Source organism: Gigantopelta aegis, chromosome 9 (assembly GCF_016097555.1).
Source record: "Gigantopelta aegis isolate Gae_Host chromosome 9, Gae_host_genome, whole genome shotgun sequence".
Taxonomy (NCBI): domain Eukaryota; kingdom Metazoa; phylum Mollusca; class Gastropoda; order Neomphalida; family Peltospiridae; genus Gigantopelta; species Gigantopelta aegis.
Window position 1 is genome coordinate 31620060 of NC_054707.1, and position 16495 is coordinate 31636554.

Consider the following 16495-nt stretch of genomic DNA (forward strand, 5'->3'; position numbering starts at 1 on the left):
CAATATTGCACGTGTGTTGCGAACAACAAACTAGTCATCTACCATGTTTTTGTTAGTGGCGACGTTTTAAGAATTTAGATACTTTGGGAAATTCCGTTATTTTTTCAGAGATTTATTAATGGAACACAAAAAATCATTAACATTGGATGCTTTTTAAATAATTTCTAAAAATTATGTATTTTGTTTCATAACACTGATAATTTATTTCTCGGAAATTTTTGTAAAATTATTATCCACGGATGTCTTGAAGTACACCGGTACAGTACAAAACATACTGGTACGTACCACAAAAGAAACAAATACCGGTATACCGCATACCTCTACTCTGGGTGTAAAAAATATTTTGCCAAATTATCTAAAAAAAAATAATTGCTGAAACCTATTATTTTAAAGAAACCGTCAATCATTATATAAAATTATTTTGCCAAATTAAAATTAAATTCGCCAGTTGTGCTTAAAATTCACAATTTGCCGACTGGCAAAGCTAGCCCTATCACAACTTGCTAAACTATAAAATATGACATTAGAAAGGAATTACAAAAGTCTACTGGCTCTTAATTAATTTAGTTTCAAGAGCATAATTTTCAGTTTTTAAATATTTACTAGTATTGTCACCTTTTTTTTCAACTTTGAAAAATATATACAGCTATTGTGGTTTTGAAGAACACCATCCTTTTCTGATCATCAGAATATAGAATTTATTCTGCTGAAGATGCAATCCTTAAAATAAAGACAAAAAGCAATTGAGGTAGTTTTAACTTAAAATTTCATGTCAACAACAACAAAAAAACAAATAGCACTAACATCACACCTTCATCATAACTCTTGATATGGAGGGATATTTATGTCTATCATATCAACAGCATTCTTGCCAAATTTCAGTCTCAGTTTTCTTGGACGGTAACTGTTTAAATTTGCTGATGAGTAACGTGTCTTTTTTTCTGGTATATCTGCATTGCGTACATCTGAACGCAACAGTTTCTTCTTGCCACACGAATAAGTGTTTACCGAATGATTTGTCCTTGTGTCAGTGTCACTACCGTCATCCCATTTGAAAAACACACTTGATGAGGACTGGTTTGCCAGCTCTTCCTCCAGAATAGGGTCCCGTTTCATTTTGATAGTCACACGTGGAATGGTCTTTCTTGGACAGTAGTTATAGAAATTATCACAGTGAATAGGGCTGTATGACCTGGAGCCCGCCAGGTCTATAGAAGGCATCTGTAACGAGTGGTTTGACTCGGAATCGGAACTGTTAACACTGTTTCTCCTGGCAGGCTCGTCAAACGCTGAGTGGATGCGATGCTGAGGTGTAACGCTAGGGTGAGGTGAGAGAGAGATTGTGAAGAAGTCTGAGTGATCAAAGTCGTTGCTGGGAGACGCTTCTCGAATGTTGTGATTTGTATCAATCTTTTGTTTGACGAGAACGGGCATCTCATCATCATCCTCATCATCTCGCATCTCCACTTCATTGTTATTTTCATTGTTATTATCTACCATTTCCGGACTGTCCATACAGGTTTTGGACAGAAGGTCCAGATGAACACTTTTGCCGTCCGGTCGAAGCCCCCTAAGACGTGGACTCTGGCGCAGTGGACTCATTGGAAGAGGACACTTCCGTGACCTCGGACTGAGGGGTGTAGAGAGCGTATTTCTGCACGGTTCAGGTGAAATGGGTTCGAGAGGTGGAGGCATCTTTGAGGACTGATCTTCCTTAGACTCCGACATCAGGTTGTTATAGTTATTTCTGTCTTGACAAGGACTAAACTGGGCTCTACATAGATTCCGACTTGGACTGAATCGTCCAACAAACTGGAAGTCATTGTTATCATCCAAAGACTGAATATCAAAAGGATCGTACATCGTCTTAGACCTGTGCTCATCACTACACGTTAAGCCTGGTTCGAGTTTCACTGTGACCCCTGCATATTTGGGGCTCACTCCCAGATGCGGATCACACAGCTTTCTTTTTCGATGATTCGTGTTGTTAATAGGCTCATGTGATTGCATAGAAAATAGGTCAACTTTAACATTTTCCTCACTCTCCAGATCACTGGCGTCCTCAACACTCGGAGAATCACACTGTGCGTGTGTAGTTCTGCATTGATTTTTTGTCCTAACTTTGGAAAAAAACCGCTTTCTTTTCCGTCTAGAATTTCGAACCACACATCGATTCAAAGCACCACATACTTCCTTTTTAACTGGACTTGAGCCAATTTTACCTGCACACAACTGAGAAAGGTGTTTGGCTTTGGCATTGTCTTCAGAACTAGATCCATTTCTGCCATAGGGACTGTTAGATATATGACTGGCTCGGCGGATAGGGTTAGATCTACCAAGATTGACACTTGATAGATGCTTGTCCATATTTAAGGTTATTTCTCTCTCTACTAGAACTTTGGGATCTGGTAGAGAAAGGCCCTGAGAGAGAATAATTTCTGCATCGTATCGTGTTATTCCCCGCTTCTTCAATTCAGCTGCTGTTAACAGGTGAGCTTGATTTTCCAGGTTCTTGGCTCTGTAATCCCAGTTTTCTGTAAAGAATAAATCAGTAATATTTAACATTCCTATAAATAGTTAACAATGGACACATTAAAGAGACTGTTGCCATTGCAAGGTGTTTCCGACTAAGAAAGCATTTTAAAAACTGAAATTACTAACTGAATATAATTTCTTGTTTGAATATCGGTGTTTGTAAATTTTACAAATGACCTTATGACAGCAAAACATTATTAACTGGGTTAATAATGGAAAATATAAAATGGGTTTATGAAACTGATGTCATATTCCACCTGTCATTAATATTTTGGTATATAACTCAATTAGAATTGGAGCAATTAACTTCATTTTAAGCTTAGGCAAGCTGTTTAAAATGCACACTTAAAGAGGAACATACACCCTGGGTATATTTCAAGGAAAATACCGAGGCCTGACAATCACAGCTGGTTGATTCCATTCATTAGAAAAATAACAGTAGTCCACTATTTCATATTTTCTCTCTTTTTTTCTTTATTCTTCAAATTTAGTTACCTTTGGGGAACATAGACCGACATGTAATAGGAGGGATAGAAAGCAGCATAAATTAAATAAATAAATAAAATGGCTTTCTTTTAAGATTAAAATAAATAAATTGAAACTTGTTAATTGTAAAATAACCAATTCTGGTTAACCGTCCTTGATATGTTGGATCTTAAAATAGTAATGTTTAGTATCTCAAACAAATATAAATTAGTTTTCTCTATTAGACAAAAAAACCATGTAAACTGTGATAATATGCCTTTAACAGCAGAACAAAATGTCATTAATCTAAACTCTGGGGAAGTGTTATCATGGACTCTGGGAAAGTGTTCATAGACAAAAATACAAAAACAACAAATTGACACATGCATAGTGTTAACAGTCCATAACTTGTTAATAACGTACAGTTCTGCATAAACAGCACGCCATTTTTTTTAAACTAAAATTTCAACTATTATTTACAAGTTTTAAATTCCTATCAAGCAATATTAAAAGCTGGCCACCATGTTTGAATTGGCACTGCTGCTACATTGCTTCTTACAGATCAACAGCAACTGATGTTTGCTCTTAGAGACACTACATGAGTGGCAGTTAGATACCATTTGTCTTACAAAGAGTTAATTCAAACAAAATATCTAACTAGCAATAGCGAGTTTGATACATTTTGATACATAAATACTATCTAATGCACATGAATGTAGTTTTCTACTAATTATATATCCTCAAAATATCAAGTTTAAAATAAATGTATACATCTTTTCCAAATAAAACCTATTTATGGAGCTTGCACTTGCAGTTAACTTGTGCATCACAGAGCAATCAGTATCAGGCTAACCTGTGTCACAGAGCAATCAATTTTGATTCTGCTTATTTCATTGGATGATATGGCTGTGGCAATCAGGTCATTACCATGTAGCAGTCAATCATATGTCTTTAAATCGATAACATACATATGTGCAATATTGTTGCATGAGATCAGTTTGGTAGACCGAAGTACAATAGTTAAACATTGAGGGGAGATTAGAGAAGCATAATTCATTTAGAACATTACCCATTCAGTTTAACACATTTGTTTCAACAAAACATGCATATAATAGCCATCTGGCCAACACTTTCAACAATATAAACTGTAAACTCTGTTTTTGAATGGTCTGTAATGTTGAAAACAATTATACCTTTAAACCTTTCACATTAGGCTGCAAGGCAAACAGTTAACATCATGTACATATATTTGTAGTACAGCACTGTTAGATGACAAAGCAACTCCAAATATGCAAATCCTAACACCCATACAAATGTTGTATAATACATTGTAGTTTGTCTGCTTGTTTGTTTTGTTTAACGACACCACTAGAGCACACTGATTAATTAATCATCAGCTATTGGATGTCAAACATTCGGTCATTTTGACATGTAGTCATCAGAGGAAATCAGCTACATTTTATTTAATGCAGCAAGGTATTTTTTTTTTATATGCACTTTCTTTAAAGCAAATACCACAGCCTTTGACCAGTTGTGGTGCACGGGTTGGAATGAGAGAAAAACCAATAACTTGAATGGATCCACAGACGTGATTTGAGTCTGCGCCGCAAGCACCTCAAGCGACTGAGCTAAATCCCCATTTATCATTGGGATTGTACAAAATAATTTTTGGTGGTCCAAATCTAAAAACCACCGGTCTCGGGTATTGAGCCATCATATTCTAGAACCTCTAGTTTTTAAAACCTGAATGTTGTTTTTGTGTATTTATCTACAACCATCAGACATATATGTCAAGACACCAATATGTTTTAGTGTTGTAGCCCACACCTTGTCACTCTATTGTTTTACTTTGGCACGAGACTGTACATCAATGCATGCATGCACTGTTAAGTAACGTTGACAAATTAATTATTAGTTATATAATAATATCACATTTTTAATGAAAATATTCAATTATATTACTTAAATTTTATTAACGGAAGTAACAGTATTCAAATTTTTTTTTATATACAATGTAATATATTCAAACGAAGTGTATAATTCAGAACCTTTCTGAATGAACATGAAACATGTCAAAACATTACAAAATGTACCAATAAATGTTCAATTTGCCTCTCTTTTTTTTCTCTTTTTTTTTTATCAAACTTCTACCCATTCTCTTGGGATAGAAGAAGTCATTCTTCCTACTTTTTCAAGTCTTGATTAGGAACTTAGGATTTTATTTAATAACTCATTTCTAATTAATGATGGTTAGTGTCAATATTGATCATCCTAAACTTCTGTACAAAATGATTTGACATAAACATTATCAAACAGATACCGACACTTAAGTTGATTTTGTCTTAGATCAGCATAATACAAATTAACAGTAATACAAAAGATTTGTGTGCAATAAAAAATTAACTACATAAAATGTGGAAGGGCAAGGGCATCTTGATATACCTACATAACTTCTCTTGTTTGTGTGTGTGTGTGTGTGCAAAATGCCATTTGCAGTAGTAAAAGCTCCACACAGTTATGGACTACAAGTTACAGAGAAACACAGAGAAATGAGTAAGTAACACACCACTGGATGCAGGGATAACACCATTGATGTTCGGCTGTTTGATATCTGGCTGTGTTTTCAAACGGCTCAGTCGATCGTCTGTGTCCCGCAGTTTGTAACCCTTGTCATCATCAGATAATGGATTATGTGGGGCATCCTTCGGCTTGAAAGCTCCAACTTGTCGCCTGATGTACGAAGACAGAATAAAAAATAAAAAAAATTTCAATTATGCCTATAAACAATATGATCTTCCATGTTGGAACAAAATATAAAATGATTGTATAAAAAAAAATTCCCCAACACTATCAATTGCGTTGGAAACCAAAATGAAGCTAATTAAAGGTTTCTACTGTCATGGTAAGATTTAATATACAGAATATCAAAAAGTAAATTTATCAGCAATTTATCAACAATTTATACAACATGACAAAAGAGTTAGGGAGGACCTAAAATATTTTTGAAACCACTATTTCACAATTTAAAACTAGACTTACAGTTCATACAATTTAAAATCACTGTCACCCCAATCACATAGACAACTTAAGCCCATAGTTTCACCTTTGAAATAGACCATTTAAAACCACTCTTACCATTCATACAGACAGTTTAAAAAATTATCTCTAAACATACAGACAATTTAATCCATGGTCTTACTGTTCATGTAGACAATTTCAAAACAGTTAAAATCCTAACTAATTTCAAACCACTGTTACAATTCATATCTAATTTCAAACCACTGTTACAATTCATATCAATATAATTTCAAACCACTGTTACAATTCATATCAATATAATTTCAAACCACTGTTACAATTCATATCTAGATAATTTCAAACCACTGTCTCACTGCTTATATACCAGTGTCTTACCGTTCACATGTTTGACATTCACAAAGACAGTTGTCATCACCAAAGAAATCCTCGCCGTAGAAGCAGGTAATTTCTTCTCCTGGTTCAATATCACGGAGAACCTTCACACATGCAGTATCTCGACCAGTGGGAACAAACTATAATACAAAAGTATCAATGAATAAATAATGATTAATGACAAAATTCTTATCAGGAGTAGAGAAGATGAAATAGAAATACATACATTAAATACACAAGAGGTGGGGAAGGGGGTCCATAAAAAGAAGGGAGGAATTTTTTTTAATATATATAAATTTTAGACTTCACTGCAATAACTAAATGAGCAAATATTCACTAATCTTAAAAACAATTTAAGTTTTCAAAACATTAGAATTAAACACAATTTGAAATAAACACACTAACATTTTCCTTTTCATCAGGCATATCGACCTAAGCTGACAACGAGCATATTTCACTGGCTGTTGTAATGTCCACACTGACTATTTTCTATAAAATGCTCTGATTTCACTGCACATTAGTTAAATTAGTGTGGGAAACAAAACCTCTTTCTGAACCACCAGCGAGAAGTCCATACCTTACAGTTTGCGCGACAGTCGTGATTGATGAACGAAGCTGGACCAAGCCACAACTGAGCACAGTTTTTACGACAGGAGAACATAACACTGAAGTCATTAGCTCCAGGTTTCAACAGAGTTCTCTCCTCCTCCTCCGTCAGCTCGGCAATACATCCAACCAACTTCTGAATCTTCTCGTTCTTTTGCCTGAAACAAACAGCATTATTTCAACTTTCATGATTGTATTAGTTAAACTGGCACAGTACCATATATGTGTCCTTTAAAACTAAGTATAAATGAAATGCCATACAAGTTTGCAAAAACATTTAATCACTCAACATGGTAAATGTATTCTGTCAAAAAACATCTTTCACATCTAGCAGTGGCAAAGGAATTGTTCAACAAATATTTTCTTCCATTCCTTCGATTATTTTAAAAAGAATTTTCCAGTTAATGTGTTTTATTAAGATACTTTCGAGGCATGGAAATAATTTGTCTGGTGGTGCCTGTCAAAATGACCTATGTCAATCAATTTGAGCCTGTCAAAAATGAAACTGCTCATCAACCAAATGTTGAAAGAATGTTACCACTGTCCTTTAATGGGTTTGTATTGAGGTAAAAATCTGCACTGTATTCTGTTCACTATTAAATTATTATAGAAAAAGTAATAAAACCAGCAAATAACAACTACAATTAATTGTTGATCAAATAATGTAAATTTATGAGCACATGGATTGGGGGTGGATGTTTTACCGGACTTTCTGACACACTGCAGTTTCATTTGGAAATGAAATACGGTTAATATTTTTCCACAAAGCAAAGTTGAAAAATACATTTAGTTAAATATATGTTAAAACAATTACAACAGAAAAATAAAATTCAAGACTGCCCGGCCCCTGCAATGTCTCTTGAATGAGGACAATGACATGTCAACAAATTCCAATCACGTTTGAAACTGAAATAACTTTATAATAACAAAGCACCCAATAAACGTATTGAATAATGAAAGAAGAAAGAAGTGTTTTATTTAACGACGCTTCTCAACACATTTTATTTACGGTTATATGGCGTCAGACATATGGTTAAGGACCACACAGATTTTCTTAGAGGAAACCCGCTGTCGCCACATAGGCTACTCTTTTACGACAGGCAGCAAGGGATCTTTTATTTGTGCTTCCCACAGGCAGGATAGCACAAACCATGGCCTTTGTTGAACCAGTTATGGATCACTGGTCAGTGCAAGTGGTTTACACCTACCCATTGAGCCTTGCGGAGCACTCACTCAGGGTTTGGAGTCGGTATCTGGATTAAAAATCCCATGCCTCGACTGGGATCCGAACCCAGTACCTACCAGCCTGTAGACCGGTGGCCTGCTACGACGCCACCGAGGCCGGTATATATTGAATAATGTGTACTTTAGTTATTTTATAACAAATATGATACTTTTCCATTTATATTTGATTCGTCAATATTTGTCAGATCCGTTGATAAATACAGACTGCTAACCCAGAGCATGCGTACAACGCATTACCTGTCTAATCGACCGATGTAAATAATGACTGCTTCCTGTGGGACCGTGTGGTTTCAGAGGTACAACTTACATTAAATAAACACAGTGGCACTAGATTATTCATCCACTGTTCAGGTTAGATGGGCAATTGTTTCTGTTAACAGATGTGTTGATTGTCAATCTAATTAAAATTAGCTCCACTATTACATGTGGATCTAACAGCAGCCAGTTGGAGCTCATGTCCACCAATCAAAACCTTACTCGCAGAATCAAAATAATTAAAAATAATTTGAAAACATTCCTAATTAATCAATTAAAACATGTTTTATTTTATAAAATAAATAATTTGTAATGTAAAATTGAAGACTGATAACCCATCCCGTACGTATTGGTATGGTTCGCTGTACTGCGGCCACTAAAAATAGACTCGCCCGATATTTTTAGAATTTGTATGCTACCAAATAACGTTATAAAAGGCGAAGTTTGATTGGTCAATATTTAAATTATTAATTACAGATGAAATGTTACCTGGACATTGGTTTCTACGTGGTGTTGTTAGCAATCTGATTAAAATTAGTCCTACTGGTCTAAATAAGGCATTCGTAATTCACATGAAACATGTCGTATACCCTCAGGATAATTTGGAATATTTTCAAATTATTTTTAAATCACTGGCATGATTCTGCAAGTAAGGTTTTGATTGATGGACATGAGCTCCAACTGGCTGTCTTTAGATCCACATGTAATAGTGGAGCTAATTTTAATTAGATTGTGTTGATTGTTTGACCAATTTGGAACACATTGGATCATCGGGCTTACACAGGTCTATTAATAGACACGGGAAACACCATTTCAGGGCAAACAGGAAGGTGTTCTAAATAGCAACAGTTCCATAAACATGTGCATGCTGCATTATATGGTTGAAAACCTATTTTAAAATTTAAATATGCATTTTAAAACGTACTGCATCGAACTTCTTCAACACAGAAATATTTTATTTTGTGTCGGACAAAATGGCCGCCAATATTAAGTTTGCAACTGTCAAAGCTTGACAAGTGACAAATTTGTACCGGACAACAATCGTGACCAGCCACTTGTTTCCAGGCTTGCTTTCCGTTTCATTATTGAGAAAATCTATATAATAACTAACCACTTTCTTGTTGAACAAATCATTCCTCCCATCTTTCCTTCCATTGAGTATCTGTGACATGGAACAAGTTCAAAACCAGCTTGCTTATCAAACATTGCCAAATACCTGAAGATCTGAAACAGAAAGTCTTTTAAATAGTATATTACTATGTTAAAAAACAAATTTGTGAATACAACTCTCAATTTTCTACCACTAAGACCTAACTATGTCCTCTTTCTCAAACAAATACCCTAATTTGTCAGCCAACACACCTCATTAAAATATTTAATAAATAGAAATGGACCTTTTTCCCCCTAGTAGTCATAGTTCTAGTAGAAAACATAATGTAATAGACTATGAAATGTTCAATAAATAATATTAACTTTCTAAAAAACATATTTTGTACTAGGTAAAGTGGGGCATTTTGTACAATTACAAGAACATTTTAAGAATTTTTATATAAATTTAATTTTAAAGTGGTTTTTAGTGAAAACTATTTTTTAAGTTTTATAATTACGAGAATGATATTTAATGATCAACACAAATTTTTGTGATTAACACACACACTAACACCTGAATTAGTTTTTTTAATTTAGTTTATTTGGGACTACCATAATTTTACTGGGCTATCACATCTTAGGTAACTGGTAACCTACAGACTACCACTAAACTGTAAACATTTTCCAACCTTGGCCCACAGTTTGCTTCTTTTGACACATATTTAACTATAAATGTAACATGCAACTAAACAATAAACTTGACCCACATGCTGTCTGAAAACATCACACTGCAGTTTGGTTCGGGAAGACAAAAAGTTACGAGTTGCATCTACAGCACAAAAAGCCTTGTAAGCTTTGTCATAGCAACCATGTTCCTTGAACTTCTCAACAATGCCCTTCAGAGTTATCTTCCCCTTGAGTGGACGGTGTCTGAAATACAAACAAAACGTAATATGATTTTAACAAGCAATTAAATATTGATGCACCTTAATTGCAAGTAAAAATATTTGAAAAGAATCGGGGGCGAGACGTAACACAGTGGTAAATCATTTGCCTAATGCGTGGTCAGTCTAGGATTGATCCAAGTCAGTGGGCCCATTGGGCTATTACTTGTTCCAGCCAGTGCACCATGACTGGCATATCAAAGGCAGTGGTATGTGCTATTCTATCCATGGGATGGTGCAGATAAAAGATCCCTTGCTACTAATTTAAAAATGTAGTGGGTTTCTTCTTTAACACTATGTATTAAAATTACCAAATGTTTGACATTCAGTAGGCGAAGATTAATAAATCAATGTGTTCTAGTAGTGTTGTTAAACAAAACAAAACAAACAAACTTGTAAAGAATCTGAACTTTGGGCTTACATTGGTGAATTCTTTAGTATTTGGTGTAAACTTGCACATTGTGGATAAAGTTGAGAGCCGACTGTTGTTTTGTATAGTGACATTTCAGTTCTTGTGTCTAAAAATGTTCTGTAAATATATTTTACAAATATATCAGACTGTACAGCTGTGTGTTGACTACAAGGTCAGGGGTCGAAATATTGCCATCCCGACCCATTTTTTTGCCAGTCAACATCACCATAGGCTGGGAGATTTCTTGGCATGTCTTGGCAATTATTTTATGTTTATTAGTTTGATTCTTGAAATCAAGTTTGGACCGACAGATTTTGTTTCGGGCTGACAGAATGTGTAGCTTGCCAGACCGAATATCTGGCAGGAATGCCAGCCAATTTCGACCCCTGAAGGTACTGAGTTAGATGAAGGGCACAAGTTCAACTACTAGGAGTTCTGATGAGAAGAGTGCCTAGATGTGTTAATTATATTCATGAGAGTTATTATATAGCATCTTAGTGAAATCGGTCAACGAGATAAAAGATGACACAGTGAAAAGTATTTTGCCTAGACTCCTAAAGTTAATGTGTCATTGGAATTAAAGAAGCATTATCATTAATACGAGAGATGGATGGACTAGACAGTATGTGGTGCTGGAGGTTTGGGACATGCAGGCAGATTACGTCAATATTTCCCAACCCCTAATTATAGTCTGTGAAATGGTTATGTGTTAATATGTTAACAGTTAAACTTTTATTTATTGTATATGTAAGTTGAGTGGGTTACAAACAAATCAACTTTGCAGGTATGTCTGGGGAAGGATTTGGGGATAGCTCTGCCACTTTGTGTGTTCTGGGTACCGACACATGATAAACCCAACTAACCAAACATTCATTTTGTTTACAAGTTCTGGGTACTGATATGATAAAGCCAACTAACCAAACATTCATTTTGTGTATTCTGGGTACCGACACATGAAAAACACAACTAACCAAACATTCATTTTGTGTATTCTGGGTACCGACACATGAAAAACACAACTAACCAAACATTCATTTTGTGTATTCTGGGTACCGACACATAATAAACACAACTAACCAAACATTCATTTTGTTTACAAGTTCTGGGTACTGATATGATAAAGCCAACTAACCGAACATTCATTTTGTGTGTGAGAAAGCCGAGGTAGGGATCAAGGACAAGACTGGTAGCCAGGTCATCATTCTCACACAACTCGACAGCATTCATTCCAGTTGACGGAACACGGCTTCCACCCAATGCAGACGTCATCCTGCAATTCAAACAATGAATATAAGACGTGAAAATAATTACTTAAAAATACATTCAAACCCAATATTTACTACCAAGTCTCTTTACTGTTGTTAAAAGCGATACAGCCATTGTTTTACACTGTGGAGGATCACAATCAACACGTGTCTTCTGATAAAATATATTGATGGAAAGAAATATGGGAACGAATGGTATTTAAGACCAAATGTAATTTACTACTGGAGTAGTTATGTCTGAATAAAATACAGAGATATATTGTAGCACTGCATGTCAGTACTGTGGGGTTGACGTCCAGTAACACGGTTATTTCCTGATACTTGTCGACGAGGATTTTGGTTGTAGTCAACATTTGATGTTACTACTTGCGTGTTCCTTTATTTCTTAAGACTTTCCATCAGTATATGTTACTTTGTTTATATATTGATTTTGTTTCCTGTATATGAACTTCTCCATACTGGAATCAAAATAAACACAGTGCCTGGTATAACAACTAGCAGCCCTCAGTAAAAATCATTAGCCCAACAATTTCATTAAAAATAGGAAATAAAAACAGAACATTAAGGGATTGTTATGAGTTTGTTGCCATTGTAACATGTATTAGTCGGGGCTATTTTGACAAGGGGTCAAGGTAGGTAGACCAGTTTTAATGTGGCAAAGCATTATAATAATATAGCTAATTTTTTTATTTGAATGACATCAGTATTCCAATGACAACACTTTGCATCTTCTTACAATAATAATAAATTAGATTCATGATGTTTCCGTTTCCGTTGGAAAAATATTAATAAATTATCTACGAAGCCAATACAAGGGTGCGAAAAGTGACTGTCATTGACCATAGTCGAATACATGTTACAATGGCAGAAAACTCAGGACAGTCCCTTTAAATGATTAAAAAAATATATATATTACAACATAATTAGGGGCCGTTCAAATATTACATAATTCTATTTTTGTGTCAAATAGATACCCTCCCTCCCCTCTGTAACACTCCATAACACTGGACCATACACATGAGGTGTCACCCCAAAATGTTACGTAATGTTTGGAGACCCCCCCCCCCCCCTTCCGCACCACTCATTCACAAGCAGGTCATGTGATAGGTGTGGTAAAATTTTAATAAAGTTTTGCAATTTGGGAAAGCACAGAAACACATCCTTATAGTATGAATACGTCTAGCTATAAGGAAAAAAGAAATGGTTTATTTAATGACACACTCAACACATTGTATTTACGGTTATATGGCGTCGGACATATGGTTAAGGACCATACAAATATTTCATGGGCTACTCTTTTTGATTAGCAGCAAGGGATCTTTTATATGCACCATCCCATAGACAGGATAGCACATACCACTGCCTTTGATGTACCAGTTGAGGTGCACTGGCTGGAGCGAGAAATGTCTAGCTATAACTACCTATGATAAATATGGTCGCTGTGACAGAGTTTTTATTAAAAAATTAAGGTACCTGTGCACCCACCCCCATCCAGCAGTTATGTAATATTTGAATGTCCCCATATAACCTTTAGTATTGTTAATGTATTTAAAAATATTCTTACCTAGTAAAGATCACTCAGCAAACAAGGAAATTACTTAATAATATTGTAAATTTCGTTAAACTGAATACTAACGGTATTTAACAATTAACGTTATTAACAATTAACGTTATTGACAATTAACGACCTTTGACCTTAGACTCATGTCAAATACAAAAAGTCCCACAAGAGACCGTTGTTCGTTGTCACATTATATCTTACAAAAACGCACATCTATACTGTATATAAATACTATGACAATAATATACTAAGTGGGTTGTACACATTTGTAATTTTAAAATGAATAATAAATATGTGAACGCAAATGAATGGTTTCTTGCTACTATGTCACTATCAACCTGGAATACTGCCATTACTGGGTCAAACTATGCGGAAATCGAAATGATAATTTGCCCGAAATACACATTTGTCGGCAACAGTAAATACACACTTCATAGGGCAAAAGTATATCTTTCATATGCAAAGTAAATATATTTTAATGTTCACACAGAACTCTTTACCTGGAATTTTTTTTAGCCAACCTTCGCCTTCCGTTTTGGACTGGTGTATAAAATGGCCGTCCACAAATGTCCACTTTTGGAAAATAGTTCTTTATTTACCTATTTTTTTCTCAAGTAGGAACAATGTGTTCATATTAATAAATTAATTTAAATTACATTACTAATATAAAATTAAACATTTCCATATATATAATGATTGAAATATTTTCACCAATATTATCTTGAATTATAAATCGGGTTTAAACGCGTATGAATCTATAAGAGAATATGACCTAAACTAAAGTAAGCGTCAATATTGGCGTAGCACTAGAGATGAACCGTGTCTTGGAACGCGAAATCTTTGATTATATACTTCCAAAGTTAAAGAATTATTTGTATCATTTACTTTTTTTCTTTTAAATTCATGCATGTTTTGGAGGGTTTTTTGTTGTTGTTTTTTAGCCTGTAACGAAAATGCAGTTAGTGAAAATAAAAAGTTTTAGCTTGATTAAGGTTGTTTTCGTTATTGAAATAGGCCTTTAGAAGTGTTTTGAAATAAAAAAATATAGGCTACGGTATCTAGATAGGCCTATTAATCACAATTCAGAAATATGGACGTATGCATAATGATGATACGTGCGTACGGTAACCTTTAGAAAATTAGTCATAATCATTATTGTCCATTGTGTTACATACTACGGGTTCCTTCGTGGCAACAATGACCAATAATGGCTTTTTGGTGATAATGCCTGCAGATAGGCCTAATTACAGACACCCGGTGCTGCAAATCCATGCAAGGTACATATTCTGGTATTCTGCCATACAAAAACAATACAGCGGAATAATATAACATACACAAGTTGACACATGCACTTAACTGCTTATTTATTATCAATAATATGGATTCGTAAGTAACCAGTTGTGGTTTACCTTAATCTCTGGACGATTTATTGCAAATTTAGATTTTAGCATTCAAGAAATATTAACAACGACTGGATCGAGCCCAAAAGGTAGACCACTAGTAGTATTTTTAACAGAGGCATTAAAAAGTGTACAAAACAATTATATAGCCTATATTTACTTCACTCAATTTCCATCAAGTCAGTCAGGTTTTGTCACACTGTTTTATACCTATAGCTTATTGTTCGCAGTAGACCTATATTTTACATCACTGTTCAGTAATTATATTTTTTTAACAACTGCATATATATGTGACCATAAGCGTACGGTAGTCAGGATTTTATGGGAGGGGGGTGGGGGTATTCACATTGGGTGGGCCACCCACACGGTCTGTAAGTCGTGTTAGCATATAGGCAAATATAAAAAGGGGGATGGGGGGGGGGGGCGGTATGATTGGGAAATGCTTCCCCTGGCTACGCCGGTAGCCTACTTACGAACCTATGCCTATGCCCTACTCAAAACTAGATTCAGGCAAGGGTGTAGCCCAGTGATAAAGCTCTCATCTGATGCGCGGTCAGTTCAGGATCGATCCCCGTCGGTGGGCACTTTGGGCTATTTCATGTTCTAGCCAGTGCACCACGACTGGTATACCAAAGGTCGTGGTATGTGCTATCCTGTCTGTGGCATGGTGCATATTAAATATCCTTTAATTAGGCCTATTTGTAATGGAAAAATTATAGAGGGTTTTCTCTCTAAGACTAGGCTATATGTCAAAATTTAGTCTTCTAGTGGTGTCGTTAAACAAAACAAACTTTTAACTATTTAGGCAAGACGGAAATAATGAATATCGAAAGAGCCTATTGAGTGAGATTTTTGAGGGGGTTTGGGGCCATGTTTCTCCGGTAAAATTGAAAAATATATGTTCTCAAATGCAGTTTTTACCTATTCCACAAATATATAATTCACGAGACAGAATAACGGAAATACACAGTGAAAAGTTTACAGGCCAGCTCATTTTACACGAATGTCTCCGTCGTGGTTACTCGAATTAAGAGAATTAGCGGGGGTGGGGGTGGTGGTGGTGGTGAGGTCAGGTCATAGGGCTTTACATGCACATTCAGAGAAAGCTGTTGTAGCGCACGCCTGTCCTGGGCACAAGAGCCGGCCTCGGCTGGCTCCTCCTTCCAGGACAGGAGGTGGTGGTGGTCCATCTGCCGCTTATAAATCCATGCGACTAGCCAGAATGAAACTGGTATGATGACGACGATAGGCTAAGTTTTATGTTGTTGTTGATGACAATTATGATGATAATGATGATGTTGGCTATT

The 16495-nt window shown here is 35.4% G+C and overlaps 1 protein-coding gene across 2 annotated transcripts; it reads right to left on the minus strand.

The window, feature by feature from the left end:
* Nucleotides 1-743: 743 nt before the first annotated feature.
* Nucleotides 744-14398, minus strand: LOC121380962. 2 transcript variants are annotated; one of them, XM_041510015.1, is made up of 8 exons: nt 14289-14398; nt 12095-12232; nt 10374-10536; nt 9629-9741; nt 6989-7175; nt 6415-6551; nt 5567-5730; nt 744-2534 (listed from the first exon to the last, which is right to left on the minus strand). In XM_041510015.1, the coding sequence occupies exons 2-8, from the start codon at nt 12229-12231 to the stop codon at nt 817-819; spliced, it is 2619 nt and encodes an 872-aa protein (XP_041365949.1). In that variant the 5' UTR covers nt 12232; nt 14289-14398; the 3' UTR covers nt 744-816. The 2 variants fall into 2 exon arrangements, with proteins under 2 accessions (XP_041365949.1, XP_041365950.1); XM_041510016.1 differs by lacking the exon at nt 14289-14398 and adding an exon at nt 13792-13926.
* Between the last annotated feature and the right edge of the window lie 2097 nt (nt 14399-16495).